Here is a 23,366-nt window from a genome sequence, read left to right on the forward strand (position 1 = left end):
AATTTTTGAGTTTCTATCGTTCGAAGAGTATCTAATGCGCTTTGTTTTTCCCTTTAGATGGTACATCTGAATTTTCATTAAGAATAAAAGTGACAAAGCCAGGTGATGACAAAGAAATGCAAATGGTGCCAATTAACGAACCATTGGAATTCCAATTAGATATTATAGATGCTCCAAATACGGTCAAAACTTCTCCACAAAATTGTTATGCAACCAAAGCTGATGGTTCTGGAAGATATAATTTGATTACGGACAGGTTAGGCATTTTAAAAAGGGTATTTCAAATGAGCAATCGTTCGGAATTATTCCAAAGAACTGATAGTATATATAATGTCTCATCCCCAAAACAAGGCAACAAAAACATTTTATACCTTAAATCCTTCACCTTATAAACTAGATTTACCCAGCTGGCACACAACGTTGTTTTAACGTTGATCTAACGTTAAATGGACGTTGTGAACGTTAGATTAACGTTGAAACAACGTTGTGTGCCCCCGGGGGGGGGGGTACTAGGGTTGGTGAATGAGGGGTATGTGCGGACGGGACCTCCGAAAACCGACCCTTAGAGAGACCAAATTTTAGTGAAAAAGTGACCCTCAGAGAGACTTTTTCGAAAAAATTTCTCTGATTTTCAAATATTTCCTACCCTTAGGGAGACTTTTTTGTAATTTTTTCTCTCAAAATCAAATTTTTTTTCTAAAAATCGTGATTTTTCCCACCCTTAGAGAGACTACTTTGAAATTTCCTGATTTTTGTAACCCTTAGAGAGACTTTGAAATGTGAAAAACCCGACCCTTACCGTCCGCACATAACCAGCACCTATTTTTGCCTAAGTACCCCCCCCCCCCCCGGGTGTGTGCCAGCTAGGTATAAACTAGATTTTTCATGGATTAAGTAAAATGTTTTAATCACTAGAACAAAAATAGAACACAGATTTTCATGTTTTGATTGATTCAGAAATCTCGAGTGAGTAATTTTTTCCCATGATGTGCCCTGTGCTGTGAATTTCACAATTCCCTCCCCAAAGAATAAAAAAGAAATCTCTCTTGAAAACATAATATTATTACTGTTTTTTTCTTCCTACGAGTCATCTTGTTCAAAGATTTGGCCACCCTAACCAGCTAACCCTTTCCGTGCCCAAGGGGAAAAATGACAAAAGAATTGACGAAAACTTTCGAGGCGATGCAGTTGTTACGGCGGGAGAAAATGAAAACATCGATGGCATGTATATTTGTCATAACCAGTTGTTGGCCACGTGGCCCAATTTCAAATATACTGGACATGACTAACAAATTTTTGCCCAGTTTTTTTCGCAATGTCAAATATACTTGACATGGACCAATCAAAAAACTTCCGCAATGTCAAATATATGCCATCGGCTGCTCAAAAAGTTTTTGCGATGTCAAATGTACTGGATTTGGACACGGAAAGGACTAAGGTCGGTTCTCAGAGGACCGGGCTAGTACCCCCTTCCCCGATCAGCTCTCGGAACTCAGATCGACTTTACGTTATATTTTTTTCAGATGTGAGGATGACGAGACAACTGCTATCACCTCCTCAAAAACTGCAATCCATCGGTTCTCATGGGAAATGTTAGCTTTCAGATATTTTGGAAACTCTAATGCAGTCATCATCGTATGTGAAGTTTTGATTTGCAAAAATGAAGATTTTGCCGATTTAAGCGGAGAATGCAAAAGATGTGGTCAGACTTCAAAAAGAAAAAAAAGAGCTGTCAGTGATTCAATGGTTCTTGAGAAAACAACAATCTCCAGTCAACCTATTTTTATCATCAACCTTCCAGACAAGCCAGGTCAGAATTTTTGGTTTAGGTCCTTGTCATACTGAATGATATGTCTCCCAATTTGGAGTCCAAGCTCTGGAGCTTTCTAGTAAAAGAAATGTCTTCGACTGTCAACCTGGCAACAGAATCTACTCCAGTTGCTTCCCGTAATGATGGTGTGATTCGGGGATTCTTTACGATTGATGAGCCCTTGATAAGTAAATATGAATAATGTAGATTTTCACTTATCGCAAATCTTACACGAATTTCATGACTGGCTGATATTTGCTAGATCCTCCTCTTGGCGGTATAAAGCGGGATGAAACTTTAAAAGCTTTTAATATTTTAGAAGAATCACCAGCACAAAAGGATGAAGGATTTTTGAGAACACCAGTAGGAATTTCAGTGATTGCTGTTTTAGGAGTAATCATTCTCGCCCTGAGCGCTTTCATTGTGAAGAAAAAGATGGTTGCTACCTCCTCACATTTGATGAAGAAAACTTTACAAGTTGAAGGAAATGTTGAAAAAGGAGTTGACAACATGGCCATGGAAGTGATCAGAAACTGATCATGAATAATGGTTGAGGATTCATGTCTCATCGAAAAAGTCCTCTTATTAATTAAGAAACGTATTAGCATTTAATCTACCGCACTTATATTTAGATTTTTAAAAGCTTGGAAACTATGTCTTTTATATTTGATAGGATTTTATGAAAAATGGTTACCGTAAAAGACGCACTACTCAGTGGGGGCGTACCGTTTTTCGGAATTGCCGAAATTGGGTAAAACTTCTTTGGTATTTCGGAATTCTAAAATTGTTTCAGTATAGGAAATCCTTGAAATTTTGCTTCGAAATTAAAGTTATTTTTAAATATCTAACTGCTTCAAATTTTCTCACCGTCAGTAGCCATTAAACATGTCATTTCATACATCAAAAGAAGCATATGGAAATTTATGGAAATGGCTGTATCGTTAAATATTGAGAGGATAATTTTAAAAGTAAATAATTTCTTTTTAATTTTTCTGACATCCGTAGAAATCAGTTATATTATTTTTTGTTTTCAAAATGTTCTCTTTTTAGGATAATTTTAAAATAATTTTAAGATAATTAATAATTTTGTAAATCGCTAAAATATACTCTTTGTTATTTTTGTAATCGTCAGCCGTGCAAAATTACTCGAATCTGATTGGTTTAGAGGAGTGCAATTAATCGTTAATTGCACTATTACCACTTTTTGCACTCTTCGGCGGGGGGTCACTTTTTTCCCCTTATTCTTTTCTCTCCCAAGTCCTGTGTCAGAGACTTTTTTTTACTATATAATAAAAAACAAAGACATTTTTTTTCTTCAATATAAAAAAGAACAAAGAAATTTTACGTTACAATAGCTTCTTTTAATTGAAAACAAAGAAAAATTACACTGCAATGTTTTCTTTTTAAAAAAAAGAAAAAAAGGAGGTTTTCGAATGTTTACAAAAATATAAAAGTTAGAAAAAAATTCTTTTTCAAAACTATTTACTGACGATTACCTCGGAATCGTATGTTTTGTCGTGCAATTAACGATTAATCACTCGTAACAAAGGAGAAAATACCGTAATTTGCACTCGTCCTTCGGACTCGTGCAAATTACTATTTTCTCCTTTGTTACTCGTGATTAATCGTTAATTGCACTCCAAACCATACGATTACTAGTACTAATTGTTTTCGAAAAATTCCCTTTTAGGATAATTTTAGAATAATTTTATGATAAATGATAATTTTGTAAATTTATTATTTTTGTAATTTCTATATTTCCGGGAAATAATAAAATGATTTTTTGTCAAGTGTACCTGGTTCAATTATACATTTTTCCTGCCCAGGGGACGAAAATACCAATGGAATATTAGTGATGAGAGCTGATAAGGCAAGGCTTAACAAAACATATCATTTGAAAAAAAGGTTTCTAATTCCAAAGGCAATAAAAATGTTGTTAGTAAAAGGTAAATCAATTAGCATTTTTTTTATTCCCAAAAGGAAATATTAGTGAGTAAAATTAATTGACAGTGTATAGATTGGTTAGAAAAATCATATTGTCTACGGAGCAAAAATACTACTTGTTACACGTTGACCAAAACAGCAATAAACTTCTCACACAAGAAAATGCAGTCAAGCGTCTGTGTACACCACAGTTCAAAACAGTTTTATTTTTTGATTGCTCAAAGTTCAAGAAAATCACATTACTTTTTATCAAAAACACGAAATTTTCAAAAAGGAAATACAAAAGAACATTAAAACATTAAGTCAATCCTCCAGTCGATTAACTTCGCATTAATTGCTATTCCAACACAATTAAGTCCGTAACATGGCTCCCCTCAAGAGCCCATATTTGGCGTATAATGTGGCCGAACGAGTCAGTTATTTCTATTCGTATTAAGTACGACATGAACTCTTATCGCATGTTCTCGCGCGCTCTGATGATGAGACAGAGATAACTGAGGACCACGTCTCAGGTAAGTAAGTTTCAAACGGTTTGATCAAAAAACTTTTGATGGCATATTCACTTGTTGTTAATGTGGATTGTATTTAAACTGATTTAGTGTGATTTAGGTTTTTCCAAATTAACATATGAATTACGTCAATGATCTGTTTTTATTAGATTAAGAGATTGAGAAATATTCAATGACATTTTGCTTTGATTTTATTGAAAGCAATGTGTTTTTTGGCCCAGAGCTGTCAGTCAAGGACACCTTCAAATTAGCCTATCATAGGCTGATTATCCTATCATAGGCTATTTAGACTATTTTATATAGGCTATTTAGCCGAAAATCGATAAGACCTCGATTTCTGACGAAATATAAACAGTCGCGTCTTCTCTAAGGAATACTTGGTTTCTCATTGTCAGAGAAGTGCTCATGACAAATTTTGACTTTGGGTCAATTTTGGTTTAGGAAATATTCCACTTTTTGATACTGCACATGCGTGCGCATGCGCAGGGTATGAAAATCGGGCTTTCTAGAGAAAAATAAACCAGCTGCGCTGGAAGGTCAGCCCAATAAGCTTAAAACGATTAGAAGGAAGTACAATCAAGAAACCTAATTCGATGTTAAAGCCAAAGAAGTTGAAAAGCTCATTTTGGTTGAACTTCAGACAAAAAAAAGTTAAACACAAAGTTGAATTTGTCGAAAGCAGACAGAGATGTGAATGATAGATCCTATAAATTATTTCATCCTTGGAATTTCACGTAAATCTTTTCGTTAGAATGTCTTAAACCTGTTCTTTATTCTCTGAGAAAGTATCCTAGGCGGCCGCTTTATAATATGTTGACTGCGGCTTTCGTCATTTTTGTTCATTTTTGGCATTTTTATGTTGACTTATTTATTTTTTCTCCAGTCAAGGCCGCCCCTCGTTTATTGCTCCCGAAGGGAGCCTATGTTGCTTCACGAGGCTGGGGACACAGATATCTGTAAAGCCCGAAGGGCTAGATTTGCAGCTTTGTTCAAAAAGTGAAGCTCATCTTTGGAAGGATTTCCTACCAGAGTCACGTGACTAAAATATGCAATTTCACCGGTTTGAGAGATGTGAAATAGCGTTTGCCGCCTAATTTTTTTGATATCGCGCTCCGAAAACAATCAAAATGCTAGATCCTATCCATCGGCACGAAATTTAAAAAGTCAAATTTTAGCTTCACTTTTTTTTGCTGGAGAAAGCTTAAAGCTGCAAATCTAGCCCTTCGGGCTTAGATATCTGTGGCTGGGGATCGAGCTGGCGAAAAATTGTTCAAGAAAAAACAGGACGATGTAACCTAGTGACCGCATCTACTAAAAGCAAAACGTCGATCAAATTTGAAATTTCTCTCAAATCTAGGGGAAAAGAGAATTTCTCAAAGATTTTTGCTGCATGAAAACCTTTAACATCTCTACTTTATTTCCTGGAAGTTCTTTTTCAAAATTTTCAATTTCAACAATATTTTTCAATCGCTTAAAAATAGGTAGCTTTTTTCTAATGGCCCCCAAAACGGAGGTTTGCAATTTTAGCGATTACTCGAGATATATCTTTAAGATACGAATACAAAATTTTGACCATAATTTTGAAATGTGATTTAGAGGGTTTTGGGCATAAATTTGTTTGACAAAATTTTTACAGTATACCCCTGGTTGTCAAAACGGAGGTTTGGGGCCCCCAAAACGTAGGTGTAGTTAAAATCAAATTATTAAGCACAGTGGCAATAGGGGGAAAAACTATGAACATATTTGTGTTTTCCATTAAATTTACGACCCGATGGATGTAAAATTTATGATTTTTATAAAATATTTTAAGATTTTCGATGATGCAAAGTCCAAACTGAAAATTTAGAAATTTTCAAAATGATAATTTTGATTTACAACGTCTTAATCAAGTTTCTGAAAACCAATCTCTTTTGAAAATAGTTCCATTCATGTATGGAATAAGCTGTGAAAATTTTAGAAAAACAGCTTAACTGAAACTGAAAATATTACGCTTTAAAGGTATTTTTCTCCTACATTTTGTCAAAGAATGACAGAATTTGCCGTTTTTGCTGATTCAGCAAAAAATTTTATATATAATGTTAATATTTTGTTATAAACTATTAACTCAAGCTGATAGGAATGGAATTCCAAGATTTTTTGCTGTTTCTCATATTTAGAATTTTTGGTTTCATCAATGCTGATTCTAGGGCCCCAAAATACTGGTTGACCTTTAAGATGCTATATCTTTTATCCATCTTCTAAAGTCACAGATGTATCTGCATTTTCCGAAGGGCATTAGGTTTAGAAAGTTTCCTATACCCCATTTTCATAACTTATTTTCAATATCCAAGCAGCTAGAGTGAGTTATATGCAATTTTTATCTAATTTCGGTGTAAAAATATTTCCTTCGGACGCAAGTATGTTATTTTGAATCTGTTTCAAACCATCAAAAACATGCTCATTTTTAAGTGTAACCACCATTCTTTCAAAATAAACAAAAATCGTTTAATTCTGATAAATCTACAAGTCAGAATCCTCATTTTAATGACGACCTCCGTTTTGGGGGCCGTCTCCGCCATATACTGTAAAGGTTATTCGCTATTTTTCTACTAAGTTTCTACTTGCAAAAGTTTGTACGCCTAAAGTATAAATATTACTGCTACTATGGATCTAATCTGAAAGTATTTTTTGCATTTTCCCTTTCACTTAAACAAAATAATTACTGTTAATTGAATAAAAAGGGGTAAAATGAAATTAATCTGTTGAGTTTGCTTAAATTACTTAACTTTGTCGCTACCTCGTTAAAATAGTCTAATGGTGCGATCAGATGACGTGGAAAAAAGGGCGAAATGCTATTTCTTGTCATATATATATCAAGCTCCTCTTTCCATAAGAGCCATCTTTTATGTAGGTTCTCTCCTTCTGTCACTATGAAGGGTTCAACGCATGATATGTTTGATAACGCTTTAGCCATGTTGTTTCAATTAACCAATATAAATTTTCTTTCGTCGCCAATGTAAAATAGAAGTATAACTGGACACGTGGAATATTGAATGTAAACTAAAGTCTTCTACATATAACTATACAAGTCAAAATAGCGTGTAAAATAAATGAAAAAAGTCTTCATCATCTACAAGTTGAAATAGTCTAAAAATGCCCTAAAAGAAGCTATGATAGGTTCAATTACCAAAAAATATTCTTTGTAGATTCTTCTAGTTTTGGCTAATTTCGTCATGAATATTTTTATAGAATACATTCTTATAGAAAAAGTGTGCAATTTACATAGATCTTCTTAGTCCCAAAAGTGCTCGATAATATGTGACCCCCCAAACAATTTGTACATTAAAAATGAGACCGGTCTTGGTGCGGACAGATCGATAAAATGTGCAGCAAAAAAACGGCGAAAAGATTATCGTGCGGTAAAAGTGGATATCCAGGGGGTTAAATATCTACAAGGGAGCGGATATCCAGGGGGTAAAGTGTCTTTTCAAGTAAAAAAATACGATATCCAAGGGAAAGCATCCTTTATAAGAGAGGATATCCAAGCGAGGGAGTTGAGCATATTTTCAAGAGTGGATATCCAGGGGTCTTTACTAAGGTAGGATATCCAGGGGGTTCGAAAAATCAATATCCTCAACAGTGGGGTAAGCCCAATCATCATTATTAATAACAATACAATACAATTTTAAATTAAAAAAAGAAAAGAAATTCTACCAGCTCATCGCCTTCTAAACATCATTTGAAAATATTTTGAGCATTTTTTCGGAATTGTTTCAACCCCCATACAAACATGCGCACTAGTTGTGTCATGAAATCGACCGAATGGGGAAAACTGACCACACCGATACCACCAATTAGCGCCTTTCCTGGTGTCTCGAGCACAAAATGTGGTTTCATGGTTATCATTGTCCCTATCAATGGTAGAAAATGCTCTGTTGTTGTGAAAATTCAGTGTATTTACGGTTCCTTCAGAGTTTCCCAATAAACGTAATCGGTATAAATCGGATTCACTTTCGATGTAGAAATGTTCATACCAACCATTATATTTTTGTCCAGTTTCCAAGTCTTCGGAGATGTAATAAAACTCGTAATCTCCCGATGTCGTTATTTTGTGTAGGATATCGTTGCCGATATAAAAGTCACCAGGATGTTCGCCGAATCCGTTTTTATAAGTTTCCCAATCAGCATTCCAGTCGTGTTGTCCGATCATTCGATAAGTGAAAACCATCCAGCCACCTCCTCGATTCTCCATATCACATCTGACATCTTTCGTTCCTACCCCTCCCGGTAGATTGAGAGAGTAGATACCAGAAGCTTTGTATCCGAGATGGTACAGATCTCTACAGTCTTGAATATCTGTGTATAATTTGGTTCCTTGAAGCGCAGTTTGTGACTCGATCAAATTGGTAGTAGTTGTGTTATAAAAATGACAAGTGATTGGGTTGTCTTTGGATGTTGTCTGGATGAGAAAAGATGCACATTTTTCATCGTGATGACATTTTGAGAAACAATGTTGTTCAAACTTGACATTGACAATGCTGTATGGTGGTTTGTTGGGTTTTTTGTTTTGACCAATCAGCTCGTATCTGATTGCAAATGCTATTGAGATTATTCCGAAAAATTTTAAAAAAGTGACCTGACGATCCATTCTGGAACTAGCTGTTAACAAATTTTTTTTCTTACTTAAATCTGAAGTTTGAAAATTTTGATTGAAAATTTGTTTCAAATAACTTTTTAAATGCTTCTATAGCAACATCCTTAAATATTGAATGGTCTGAATACAGAAGCAGCCACCGACCTAAAATTTGCAAATATCTGTTCTGATTTGCCAGCTGGAAGGATTTCCACGAAACTAAGAACAGTTCCTCGTTTTCCAGGCGAGAAATTTTTACTTCAGAACAGTTACATTTTTCCAGCTAGGAGGTAAAAAAACTTTTAGAACAGATACGAATTTACCAGGCGATTGATTTTACGCGAGTTAACTGTTCTTATCTACCAGGGCTGACAAAATCTTATAAGAACAGATCGCTAAATTCCAGCTTGACATTGAAGGACTTTTAAGAACGGAAACTTAATTTACAGCTAACAGTTCGAACAGATCCACAATTTCCAGATGTTTTGTAGAACAGATGGAGAATTTTCAGCTGCCACTCCAGGCAACCAAATTCAGGACTTTTTTTAAATTCCCTCAGAACAGATAGGAAATTCTTAGACACGTTATTTATAAATATAAGATATCAGACTATTTTTTCATAAGAACAGATCATATTTTTCCAGCTGGTCCCAATCTTCAGTAGAACAGATCATATTTTTCCAGCTAGTCCCAATCTTCAGTAGAACAGACCATATTTTTCCAACTGGTCCCAATCTTCAGTAGAACAGACCACTTTTTTCCAGCAGACTTTTTTCTTTAGTTCGGTAAGAACAGACCGCCATATCCAGCTGGAACGTGCCTTCAGAACAGATATTTTGAAGTCCTCCTTCGGTGGATGCTTTCGTGAATAACATCTGAATTTCTACTGTATGTTCTATCTCTGTCGTATTTGATGACTATTTGTTGATCAAGAAATATGTAGTGTAGCATCTTTATGGTAAACTTTATTAGTTTGTCGTTAATACTTACTTCGCAGTGCGTTTTAGACATTAATTATATGCCCTTGATAATACACTTGCATTATAATATCATTGTGCAGGAAAGATCAACAATAAGAAATTTAAACAAGCACAAAATGGCTGGGCTGAAAGAACTCAAAAATTAATAAGGTGCCTCGAAATGCCTTCACAATATTTCAGTGAAATCTTTCTAGAAATCAATGAAATAGTACATCAAGATAATTCTGTGAAAATTTCAAGCCAGCACCTTCAAAATTTATCATTCAAACTGACAGGAAAGTTGTTATCTTAAATATAGTTCTTATAATTTTAATTTTGGCGAAAAACTATCGTTTCCACAAAATACCCCTAAAATATGTCCAAAATCAGTTAAAGTGTTTCATTGGGTACAGATTCAAAGATATCTAGAAATAAAAAATCTTCTTGTGAAGGAAAATAAGAGAAAAATTTCAAAAACTATCTACCAATAATAAACTGACAATCTTGATGTTCTTATAAAGCTCGGAGACAGAGATGGAACAGCAATTAACTGAAAAGACAATGCGGTACATATTCCAGCCGCGGCTTTCTTATACTATGATTCAACTAAAAATAATTATTTCATTTTATTGTGAAGAAACGGGAACCATGAAAGATTTTCCTACCTTACCATTCATCTCATTCAACTAAATTTAAGCTCTTTTTTTATAAGAACAAGTTATTTGATTGATGCTCGTCTGTTCTTAATTTTAGCGATTTCAGCCCAATTCTTTTATCCTGTTTTTCTTTCTAGGGCAAACTGTGCTTTATGCCTGACTTTAATTCATACTTTTACCCATAAGTTGCTTGAATCAGCATTGTTCCTATTCTTTTGGCTATTTTGAGACTCATTGTTCTGTAGTAAAATTGTTCTTAAATAAGATACACGTTTTTTTATAAGGCACCTTAACTTTGCTCTGAGCCTGGAGTTCCTTATTTTTACAGAGAATTTCAGCCTCAAAGTTCCTTATCGAGTTCCTTATCTACATAGCTGCTAAGTTTGGATTCGCAAAAATTGGATTCCTTAAAACTTGTTTTCTTATTCTCAGCCTGAGCAGTTCCTTAACAATTCCTTATTTTCTGGACCATTTTCAGCCTCGAGTCCTTATAAACGTGTTCCTTATAAAAAAAACGCGTACCTCATTTGTTGAATTACACGTTTTTTTTCTCAATAAATTAATCCTTCCATACATCTTGATTTAGATTTGGTAACTAACAGAATCTGTTTCTGGTTCATTTCACGTTGTTTTATAAGAACATCGAAAGTTTTTGAAGCCTCCGGATGTTTTCAACTTTTTGAGTTGTTAGCCTAAAAATGTTTTTCTAGCATGTTTTTTATTTTAGCATGTTCATAGAAACTTCATCTTTGAAAAATTTGATAAAAACTCCAACTTGTTTTAAAACAGAGAAGGGTTGCTGCATCGACTTGATCATTACAAATCGCTACAGATGCCTTCCAACATAGCAAAGCCATCAAAAACGACCTAAGCGATAACCATACTTTTATCTGTACTGTTCTCGGTGTATCTAAGGGCTGATTCTTTGAGTTTTTCTCTCTTTCTGGCTAAAATTTCGATTCGGGTGTATCTATGACAACGAGAACCAAATCAATGGGTCTTGGCTTTTTCGTATAGGTTTTCGAAATAAAGAGGTTATTATATAAATCATTAAGACATAAGTAAGAGTTTTCATTTATGAGCAGTTTTAGGCGCACTTTAATCTTGAACAATACTGTTTTTAAAAGCCATTTATCAAAGGAAGTTTATTATCTATCTACTAAAGGTTCATTATATCTATTGAACATTTGGTACTTTTTTAATTTAATTAAATAGGTCTTTTATATCCTATAGGTTCCATTTAACTCTATAGTTCTATTATCTATTGAAAACATTGTTTGCTCGTTACGTCAAAAAGAGATCTGGAAAGTTGGTCTGTAAAATCTTATCAGCAACGAAATGCTACCAAATTACCTTTAAATCGTTATTGCATGGATAATATCAAAGTCTCTCGGAAAATTTCGCTTTCAAAAAAAAGTAGTGTATAGTATAATAAGAATTTTAACAATTCGCAAAGGTTTTATCGGCTCCAAACAATGGAATTGTTATTCTATAAAGGCTTACGTCAGTAGAAAAATGAAATTTTATTCCGATATAGTGAACTTTGAGCGCCAAAACTTCTAATCTATTAAGACTTTTCTATGCGAATTATTGAAAACACATTACAAAACATGGGTTTAAGATAATGTCAAATTTTCAATGCCCAATTAGAAAAATTACTCATGCAATTCAAGAATTCACTTAAAAATTGGAGAATTCTTGCATTTTTCCACAAATTAGTAATTATGTTTTAATAATTACCTTGATCATATATACATCAAAAAACGCGAAATTTAATGGAGACTTCAAATATGTACTTTGTTTTGCCAAGATCGAATATTAGAATAATTTTATTTACGATTTAAAAATCTATATAAAAAGTCTTTTTCAAACATGTGTGTTCGCCCTTAAATACACCGAGTTTTTAAAAAACTGTGCCTAAACTCAAACCAAAAAGTATTTCGTACCGGAGTCTTCGTAACTTTTTGCTCAACAACTTCAACAAAGACCTCCACAATACTTTATCCAACGAAAATTTCGAGCGCTTTGAACATTTTCAAGCTGTTTTTGAAAAAGTTCTTGATAAACATGCTCCAAAGAAAATTAATCGTGTTCGAGGTAATCATAAACCCTACATTACTAAAGAAATACATAAAGCAATGTTACGCAGCTTCTACAAGAACAAACGTAAAGAAACAAAAGACCCATACTGGTCAACTCTCTATAAACGCCAGAGAAATCGTGTCGTCTCTTCAACAATAAAAAGTTTTTACGCTAAACTTGGTATATCTCAACCAATGTGGTCAAACATGAAACCATTCTTCTCTGATGTATATATCGTCCACGAAAGAATCTCGTTACAGGAAGGCGATGAACTGATCGAAGACGACAGCCTAATTTCAACTCTATTCAATGATTACTTTGCTAACATAACCAAAAACCTCAACATCGAGCAGTATGGAAACCTCCTAACGGTACTGATGAGGCATATGACGAAGTAACAAATATCCTTTTTGAAATACAACAACCACCCAAGTGTACTAAAGATTAAAGAAACCTTCGATCTTAACCAATTTCAATTCACCCCTGTCTCAGAGGACAACGTTGAAAAAGTTATCAAAAATCTAAACCCGAAGAAAAGTGTTCGTGGTAATATCCAAATAAAATTTGTGAAACTTGCAAGTTCTATTATTATACCCTCCTGGTTGACAAAGTCCGTGAATGCTATGATAATCAATGCAACTTTTCGGGAACTTTTCCCTCCAAATAAAAGTTTGCTTGTAATGTGCTGGCTGGGCGTACCCAAGCTCCAACCTTCGACAGGCAAAAATTGAAAATGTCAATTTTGGCAAATATACTTTTTTTAACGAATTTATATAATTTATTATAATAATATGTTATGTTCACTGTAGGGTCTTCTTTCCAAAAAATTAAAAGTTTTCAAATTTTGACAAATTTCAATTTTTCGATGACGTCATCGTTTTATGAATTTTTTTTGAATTTTATAAATTTTCACTGGATAGAGCGAGAAAAATCTCAGCAGTATAAGTTCTTATATAGAATCAACTCGGAAAATATTTTTTCAAATTTGTACAAGTGAGATTTAGCATGCTTAAAACTGAATTTAAAGTTGTTAAGAAATAAAGGGCACATAAGAGTGGCTGAGGAGGTGCCATGGTCGACAGGGGAAAATTGTCTCTTTAATTATCTCTCTACATACTTCATAAGCCGGGGGGGTTTGCGTGAATGGGTTTTTTTCTTTTTGATGAAAAATTCTAGCTTGGTACGAAAAAGAAACATTTTGATGGGGTTATGGAGTGGATTTTCTTTATCATTTTCAATAATGGTGGCGAGCTTATTATTTTTTTACAATATGATAAGGAAAACAAGCGCTGACATGATGACGTCAAAGTAGGATACCTTATCGAGGAATAATATGTCGGGGGAAAGTGGCAAAAATTTTGAGGGGGTGACGAAATTTTTCCCGACGAAAAAAAAAACGACTAAATAAAACTCCGATATTTTTCCCCGATAAGGCAACCAAAAGAATTTCTATAAAATATTGTTCCTTCTTTTGTTTAAAAGTGCTGTGTAATGTAAGCAAATTGTAGGAGAGTAGGAGATAAGCCCGAAAAGGTGGACCCTAGAGAGACAAAATTGCTAAGAAGAGACATTTTCTGAAAATTGCTAATTAGATTTTCAAAAAAGAATTCTTCAATACTTTCGAGCAATATTCTTACTTAAATCTTAACTTCTCACTCTTCTTTGTCTTGATGTCTTGTGAGAAAGCCGACCCTTAGAGAGCAGAGACTGTTGTTAGTTTTTGTTGCTTAGGTAAACGTTACAGAGGAAAACCCCTCTTTTGCCTTAGTACCCCAAGAGCAGCCGCCGGCAGATTTTTTTAAAATATCTGTTCTTTTTTTCCAGGAGAGTAAATTTTATGGATATCTAAATCTAGGAGAGACTTTCCTCAAAACACCCAGGTAAAATCCAGGGGTCGCCTTAAAGGGGCTCCCACAGGGGCTGGCGTGACACGTGAATGAGCCTGTTTTCTGACGTGAATACGTGAATTGGACTTTTCTAGCACGTGAATACGTGAATTGAGATATCAGCGTGAACGTGAAAATAAGATTTTTCCACCGTGAATTCGTGAATCGAGATTTTTAGCGTGAACGTGAAAAGTAAATCATTGTCTAAAACACAAGGAAACTCTAAAAATATATCTAAGACCTCGATACCTAAATCTGTAAAGTTTTCTTGCTCGCTTTGCTCGCATAGTCTTGGATTAACTTATTGTCATATTAAGTAATTGTCATGGTTAAGTCATTCGAAATAATTAAAATTCTCAAAGATATCTAAACAAATATTTTCGTTATTTTTTTGAGGACGTATTTTTTCATTTTTAATGACAATTTTTGTGATGCAAATACTGCATCCAACGAGAGCGTCTTCAGCCAAAACAAAAGAGTCTAGAGAAAATTTTCTCCGTCAGCGTTTAATAATGGTCGTCTCTTCGTAGTCACTTATATTGTTACTACAATACAATACACAAAATGATACTGCGTTAACTTAGAGACTTTACAGGATTTTTGCTCATTTAATAATTTGAAAAGTAGGTAGTTCGAGGTAGTTCTAAAACATCTTGTATGCATGCAGCATCGAACAACTAAAAAAGAATTCTCATAGATAATGATACACATGATACGTTTTCAAGCAATCGAGGCATTCTAAATTTTAAAGGTTTTGTCTTTAGCGAAATTCTTGGAACACCGCATCGGGTACGGCAGGTACGTCGCTCGCCGTACCAGATTATTGGCAACAAATGGTCAGTGTTAAAAGAAATCAAAGATTTCCAATGTGTACGACCAAACAAGGCATACTTGACTAACAATAGCGTATTAAGGCCGTTTTTCAGTCATAAAAGAACTGGAAAGTCGAAAAATTTCGCACTCGCTTCGCTCGCGTTGTTGTTTTCCATACATTTTCTTTCATGACATAGGGGTCAAATATTGGAATTTGCGTCCTCTGCTTGTACTACCGCTCCACCTCGAGATTGTGTATAAGTCTACGGCTTCTCAAACCATATGATTGGCACAATCTCGATTTGAAATTAATAAAAAAGACTTCTTACGGGTCTGCGAGGAAGCAAATCTCACACCAAAAGCCCACTCTACGCCAGAGGGGTATTTCTTTGTAACTTAGGCTCGGCAGACCTAAAAAATTGCTTAATTAAAGCTCAAATAGCTGTAAAAGATGCCTTAAAACCTTAAAAGGTCGATGCTATCGAGAATTAGGTCACAAAATTGCAGAAAACTTCATATTGGCGAAAATGTTTGGCATAAGAATAGGTCAAATTGCTTAAAGAAACCATAAAAAGGTCATATATTTAACCCAATAGGGTCACAATCGTTTTAACCAAAGATATGATAATTGGCGTGTGGGGTCGACTGGGGGGGGGGGCTCCTTAAAGACATCTGTTCTTAAAATCCAGGAATCACATTTTAAGGAAAAACACATACTATTTATACAAAAAATCCAGAAGCTAAATTGTGAAAAACACAACCAGATGCCAGATTTTTTTCTAGGGAGCTTCATAATTTTCTTAAAAGGTATCATTTTCTAGGAGCATTTTAACTTTCTTAGATTAGAGAGAATAGCTGTTATTATATTTTTCCAGGAGCATAATATTTCTAGAGAACAGATATACATTTTCCAGGAGTCCCATCTTTTCCCAAAACAGATGATATAATCCAGGAGAACCATCATACAGAACAGATAGTTCTTTCCAGGAGAAAGGGGACCTCAAGAACAGATATTTCATATACTTCCTAGCCGGTGGCTGCTCTTGGTACGCCCCTATAGAGTGTATGCGTGTAGTGTGTAAAGCTGTTAAGACCTGCTTGGAGGTTATTCACTGATCGGCTCATATGGATCACGTGGTCATAATAAACATTCCATTTAAAAATGGTAGATGAAGCAGTGAATTAAGCCACGATCAAAAAAATTTTAAAACTTATACTTTTTGTTTGTCCTGATCACTGATTGAAACTGCTTGCTGACTCTTCTTTTAGTAACTTCAATCATTTCAGTTTTTTGATAACTTGTGCAGTTTCAAGTTTCAGAGGTTGTATTTCTTTTTTAATTTTATTTATGCTCTCCATATGGTTATTTGTTTAATTTTCTTAAAATTCAAAAAATTGAATAACCCGCCCAGTCAATCCAGGGGATGTCAATCGAATGTTCGATTGCCAATCGAACCAATCGAATTAATCGAATTTACTCAAATCCAATCGAATGATTGATTTTTGATTAGCCGAATTGATCGAACGCCAATCGAATTCTACTAATCGAAACCGAAAAACATGTGAAATTCGATTGGTTTCGATTGAGTTTGAGGAGCTTCGATTAACGTTCGATCAACTTCGATTAACGTTCGATCAACTTCGATTAACGTTCGATCAACTTCAATTAACGTTCGATCAACTTCGATTAACGTTCGATCAACTTCGATTAACGTACGATCAACTTCAATTTTACTTTAAAAAGTTTAAATTAAAGAATGTTTGCTTAATTCCTGGGGGGGGGGCTACTTAGGCAAAAATGGGTGATGGGTATGTGCGGACGGTACTGTAGGACGGGGTGAATCGGATAATTTGTTTAATCGCCTCTCATACTTCACTGACGATGTCTTTTTCCATTCTGTTTTAAGATCACTGATCGATCAAGCTATCAGAAAATATGGCTTCGAAGATTTGGAACATGTTCTTCGGAAATTGAAGAAGAAAACCTTCTGATTTTCAGACCCTTTTTTGGAATGCGGAATAAGAAATAATGAAGCAACCGTGATTGGAGATTCCTTATGGCATTGTGTTCTACGAAAGCCAGTTGTATACAATCTTTGGTTCACTAAACGAAAAACAACGTCTATTCTTCGTATTTTCATTCTAAAGTTAGGGCGGAAAATTGTTCGCGTTAAAATGTGAATTGTCCATTTGCGCCCCAAGTTGAAGGCGTTGTTAAGTGATACGGAAAGGAGTTAATTATTGAATAATTAAAAAATATCAAATGCTGTCATCTTGTCATTTTTAATTACTGCCACGCTATCCCAAGGGCCTTCATTTGTGGTTCGAGCCGGGGTCGGAGAACTGTTTCACCGGTAAGGTAAGGTAATTTCAGAAAAATTTCAGAAAAATACTTAGAAAACAGTTATAAACACTTGAGAAAGACAGAAAATCAGGATAGGAAAGTAGAAAATAGGGGGAAAATAAGAGACGATGCATCCTGGAGTATGATATCGTTTGCCAATGGATTCGTTAGGCCTTGACTACACCCCATCCAAAGAAAAAATAATGTCGTACATGTAAATGTTTGTGTTTGTGGTCTGGCAAAACTCTTCCGCATTATAATCTTATTGATACAAATTTTGGCGGGAATCTAGTATGACTAATTGCCAGTAAAACCCATCATCATAGTCATGGTATGGTCAGCTTGAAAAATACCTGTCAGGGGGCCATTTTTAAAAGAATATGAGAGCTTCTTATTTGTATCAAAAACAAAACACACGGTCAGTTAGTCACACTGGCGTCCCGCCAAATTGCAAGGTCGGTCTAAAAAGCAGGGTAGCCAATTGCTACCAGATCCTTGGTTTGTAGAAAAAGCTATAAATACCGTGAGATTGTTTAACTTGCATCAGTGGAGACTAACATGCATAGCCCTAAACGAATTACCTGGCTGGTCATTAAAATACAAAGTTAAATAAAAATAAAAATGGTAGAGTAGAGCTGTGACAGTTACATCAATATGCCAAAAACATTTTGTTCAACCACCTTCACTTCAAAGATAGGATAGGCCACCATAGAATGAACTTCCTTTTATAGGATGAACCATATTCATGTGGCTTTCAGCCTTGCACTCCATCGCAGAGGCTAATCAATTTTAATGACTTTTTTGACTAATGATCAAGTTAAAATTTTTTAATTTTTTTATATTTGAGTATTAAAAAGGCATGCATTCAAATAAAAAAGGTTTAAAATTTTTCTCTGGGCTAGTTAGTAAAATATCTCAAATAGGCTCTGTGTTGGACAGAAATTCTTATTTCCTCACATAGTTTTTGATTTTCATCAGTTTTTTTAAATGTTAATTTCAAGCTGTGGTTTATTTTTTTCATGAATCCCTTACCAGTAGTGATAAAAAATTATAAAAAAGCACCTTGATATATGTGCACATTTTGGCAGGATGCTATGTTTTTATTCATAAAAATAGTGTTTTAATGTGGTGTCAAAATCACTAACTAGTGGCCTGGACCGGTCTAACAAGCAGTCAGGATTGGTCTAACGAGCGGCCACAAAACAAAAATTTGACTGCTACTAGACCGCTTGAAATACCGGACCAAGAACGGTCTGATTTTCATGTACTTTAAATCGCTTGGGAAGTCACATTTGTGTTGTTAAAAATGCTGAGTTTATGTCTGTTTATGTACACATAAATATAACTGTGTGCCCTACTGATGTGTGATAAATGGGTCAGTTTAGAAGGTGCAGCAAAATTTCCACAAAATAGCCTATCAGATCTAGATGGGTGTTTATAAATGTTAGTTTCGTTGAAAAGTGCCAGTTTATTTTGTCATGAAAAGTGCTGAGGCATGGGGTGCATACCATTTAGCCAAAAACCCAAAAAAGTGAAACAGAGGGTTTAGCGAACGCATTGATTCATTTAAAAGTTTACCTAAACAGACGATCAAAGCCAACAGTCTTTTTTCTGTGTTTTCTTCGTTCACTAAACCGAGGGTTTAGCAAACAAACTGCACCATTTGATTTTTTGTTTTGCTAAACCATTTTTCTAACCAAGCACTTCACCTTGTTCACACTAGTTCACTAAGCGCACGCATGCATAAGCCCTAAGCTTTAATGTTTTCTTCCGCTGGGCTACCATTTTGAAATTCGTTGCTGTGACTTCAGGCAAGATCCTAGAAATCGAATTAGCAATGTAACAGCTTCTTTGTTTAGGTAAACAAACCCAAACCATTTGCAGTTTAGTGAAACAGTTTCAGTTTTTTGGTTTTGAACATTAAAAGGTATGCAACCATGTTCTTTTACTTTTACAGTATTATTTTTTTCACAGCATTTTTAATTATTCAACATAACATCCTGATTAGCAAAAGATCTGTTTCGGCACCCTCATAGGAATATCTATATTCTTGGAATTGATCAATGCTATGGTTTCTTATTCAAATTACTTATGACAAAATGAGCAAGGCCAGGGCTGATAATTTGAAAGTTTCAAATTTCAAAATAGAAACTTTTGATAAGAATTTGCCAATCAAAATGTGTGCTGGTGGTGACACTCACTTTTGGAACAAAAATTATAAATTTTAAAATTTTTTCTTCAGTAAGTGAGTTCATGGATAAAATAAGCTGTTTTAGAATGATAACTCTGACCAGTAAAAAGTTTTATTAGTTCAATGATATCAAATCCTCACCTTTTCGTTGCAAAAATTTTATCACATTCTTGAAAAGTTTTAACATATCAACAGTCCCCTGGCTTGGTTCTTATACTATTTTCCATTTCCCAATTAAAAGATTTAGTATTTCAATTTTTAGAAGCATCACCTTCAAAGTTTTTTGAAGATGAAGATGAAAAATAAGGAAGAAAACAATGATTTTTTTTTTTTGGGGCCAATAACTTAAAAATTTTTATGTAGAGAATAAAATATCGACCTGTGAAGACAAAGTTTTTTTAATACAAGATCACTTATTAAAATGCTAGCAGACTTTATGTTATGTTTTAGTCGTTAGCTTGGATGAGATTGTGCATCATATTCAAATTGCTTTGCAGACCTGTGCACCCAGAAATATAAAAAAAAAATTTTCAGTAGGGAACTTGCTTAACTTAAGTAGCTTTTCCTTACATAGGCTATTAAAATTTACCAGACTGACATACAGGTCAGAGCATGGAGGACAGTTTTTCAACCCTTTTTGATGGTATGTTAATATTTATAAAGACAAATAATACCACAGGATATTACGTTTTTTAGCCAAAAAAAAGGAAAATATGCTTCTGATATAATCCTTCTCTTCGGAAAAGGATAGGGTGTAATTTATCTTTCAGGAATGGAAGTGTGAACTATCATTTTTTTCATTTTCAAAGAAAAAACAGCAAAAACTTTTAAGGGACAGCAAACTCTGAATTAAGATAAAAACATTAACACACTGATGTGATTTTGAATTCTAAAAGAGTCGCAATAAACAGACTGTACCCTTATAATCATTAAGGTTGGCCAGTCCAGTCAAGACACAGATTTTATCTGCAACATTGCGCTTCACCTTGTCTCAATAGATATGTCAAATTTAAACAAACTATTTAAACAAATCGAGTTTCCTATTCCCAAAGAAATTCCAATTATTGGAATTTTTAGCTTCAAAGTACCTCTATATCTACCAAAAATTTTAAAGCCTCTAACATCAAAGGATATTAAAAGGACTTTATTATTTTCTTCTTTGTTTTTTTTCATTTTTCCAATTTCCCCAAAAATTATTATTCTCTGAATATATCTTTTCAAATGTTTCAACGTTAACTTTTTACTTAAAAAATGGAAGTATTGGTTAAAAAATGACAATCAAAACAAGAATTTGTTTAAAGTTGAAGTGAATATGTGAGAGTTGAGTTCCATTTGCTTTGAGTGTACACAAATTCTTGCTATGGTCCTGAACCTATCCAGTCTGAGACTATGGGGATTTTGATTTCAGAATGTATACTGACAATAATTTGAAGTTGATTTGAGGAAAATTAATTACCTTCTCTATATGATGTCACAAACCTTGAATTTCATTTGTTTCTATAACAATATCTGCGGAAATTGATTAGTGTTGCGCATTAACAACAGCTTTAATAGTGTCTAAATGGAATGTCATTAATAAAATTGATTTTTCTGAAGTTATGTTGTATGTAGTGTAGGTATTTGTGGATGAAAATTAAGTGTGAGAGACTTTGTTTAATGTTTTTTTTGTATTTATCCTTTGTTACATTTTTTATGAAAGCAAAGTGGAACATTTTCAAAAGCATTTAAGTCTCAAAATTTAAAATGAAATGTTAAAAAAAGGATTCAATGAGGCTTTTTAGAGGCTGCAAAAGCTGATAGTTATGTGAAGTAATTTACTGCTGAATAGACTTTCGCAGTCTCCAGACTAGTGTTCTAATACAATGATTGTACTATTGCTAGCTTTTGAGTGATCAAAACTGAAAGAATCCTTTTTTTGAGTGATCAAAACTGAAAGAATCCTTTTATAAGTCTTTAAATATATCTCTTTCAGTTTTATCGAAAGATATCCATTTTTTGTTTGGGTTTTAAAGTTAGGTCAAATCATAATCATAATTTGACTGAACTCAAACCTATTTTACCATAAAGAATCTACCTTAGTAAGCACACCATGTTCTATTTATTTCTACTCTTTGCTAATTACTGGAGAAAATAGAACCTCACTGTTCGCTCATTTTTCTAAAAAAAGCCATTATTGAATAAACAATTTTTTATAGAATGTCAAAATTTTGTTCCTTTTATTTATGGTTTCCCCTATAACATGTGAATTTTAAAGCTTTATTAACTATTTCATGTCAACACTGTAAAAGAAGGGAGGATATATGTGTGTTGAGTGAAATCTAGAGATTTTATTTTTATCATTTTCTTTAAATCATTTTTGTGTTTTGCCATAAGATGTTAGATGAGTTTTTAGATGAGGTGTTTTTTAGATGTCTTCTAGTTGGCTTGAAAGCATCATTTCAGTATTTGAATCAGAAAAGTGGTGCAAAATTAAACTGTCTTTTCCAAATGGAATATGGGGTAATAATTTAGGTAAGAATACTTTGCAGATGACCTGGTGTATTACCAAGCCAAATCTGAATACCGACTCTTCGATATCTGTAAACTTTTTATAATTTGCTGGTTCACTCTCAGGGACAATTAGCTGCACCAGCTATCACTATAGCAAAAGCCTTGATCTCACCAAAAAGTGTACATTATTCAGTTTTCCATGACGATAGCAATGATGTACAATGCATTTGGGATTGAATTAATTACTTGGGTCAGCTGTTTTCAAAACCTTTAAAAGCACACTTGAAATAACCATAATCTACAAACAAGTTATGTTCTTATAAGAAACTTCTTTATAATATAGTTTGTGTGTATATGGAGAAAGATTTGATAATACTATTGTGCAAATCAAATTAGTTGATCTACTAGAGGTAATTAGATCTGTCAGAAGGAAATCAAGAAATTTCTTTCATTGTATCAGACATTTTTTTGTGTTTTGTCTATGATATAATATTATATCAAAAATTTTCTTTTTGTGATATGTTTGTTATACGAGAGCTCAAAATATGGATAATAACTCTCTCAGTTTTCTTCTGTTATTTTTTGCTACATTTGATTTGATTCTATATAAGTGAGCCTATGGTCAGTGCTAAAAAATGTTCAAAGAGGTTTTCTGAATCGTATAATGAGTTGGGAAGTGTTTTCCTTGTTTTTACTGTCACCAAAGTGTAGTCATTATAGAATAAAGTTTGTTTATATATTTGTTGGATCATACATTAGGATAAGTAAGTCTCAAAATTATAAATAAAAGAAAAGAGTAAAATCTCAAAATTTTAACTGGTCTTGAAGTCCGCTTATGACTGATAACAACTCTTAAGTAAATTTCCTAAAACCATGTTTTTCAAGAAAGGATAAATAATTAATGATTTACTCCTGAGTTTTTTCTCTAACTGTTTTCCTGCATTTAATTTTGGATTTTTTTTTAGATCACATTTCCAATAAAAACAGATGAAATCGACCTTGAATAATTGGAGGTTCCTCTACAGGTTGTAAATGTAAAAAGAGCTTGTTCTTCAATTCTCTATTTAACT

At 33.9% G+C, this 23,366-nt stretch overlaps 1 protein-coding gene across 1 annotated transcript; it reads left to right on the top strand.

The window, feature by feature from the left end:
* The first annotated feature begins 68 nt into the window (after positions 1-68).
* On the top strand, positions 69-2,456 carry LOC136817721 (uncharacterized). Its single transcript, XM_067074037.1, has 3 exons — positions 69-256; positions 1,524-1,810; positions 2,130-2,456. Exons 1-3 carry the CDS (start codon positions 117-119, stop codon positions 2,345-2,347), a joined length of 645 nt encoding a protein of 214 aa, XP_066930138.1. The 5' UTR covers positions 69-116; the 3' UTR covers positions 2,348-2,456.
* Positions 2,457-23,366: the final 20,910 nt, after the last annotated feature.

Source organism: Clytia hemisphaerica, unplaced genomic scaffold (genome assembly GCF_902728285.1).
Source record: "Clytia hemisphaerica strain Z4C2 unplaced genomic scaffold, Clytia hemisphaerica genome assembly, whole genome shotgun sequence".
Taxonomy (NCBI): Eukaryota; Metazoa; Cnidaria; class Hydrozoa; order Leptothecata; family Clytiidae; genus Clytia; species Clytia hemisphaerica.

Coding starts and splice junctions, on each gene's coding strand:
- LOC136817721 (XM_067074037.1), top strand. CDS start 117: ATGCAAATGGTGCCAATTAACGAACCATTGGAATTCCAATTAGATATT. Junction 257..1,523: donor TATAATTTGATTACGGACAG/GTTAGGCATTTT, acceptor TATTTTTTTCAG/ATGTGAGGATGACGAGACAA. Junction 1,811..2,129: donor CAACCTTCCAGACAAGCCAG/GTCAGAATTTTT, acceptor TTAATATTTTAG/AAGAATCACCAGCACAAAAG.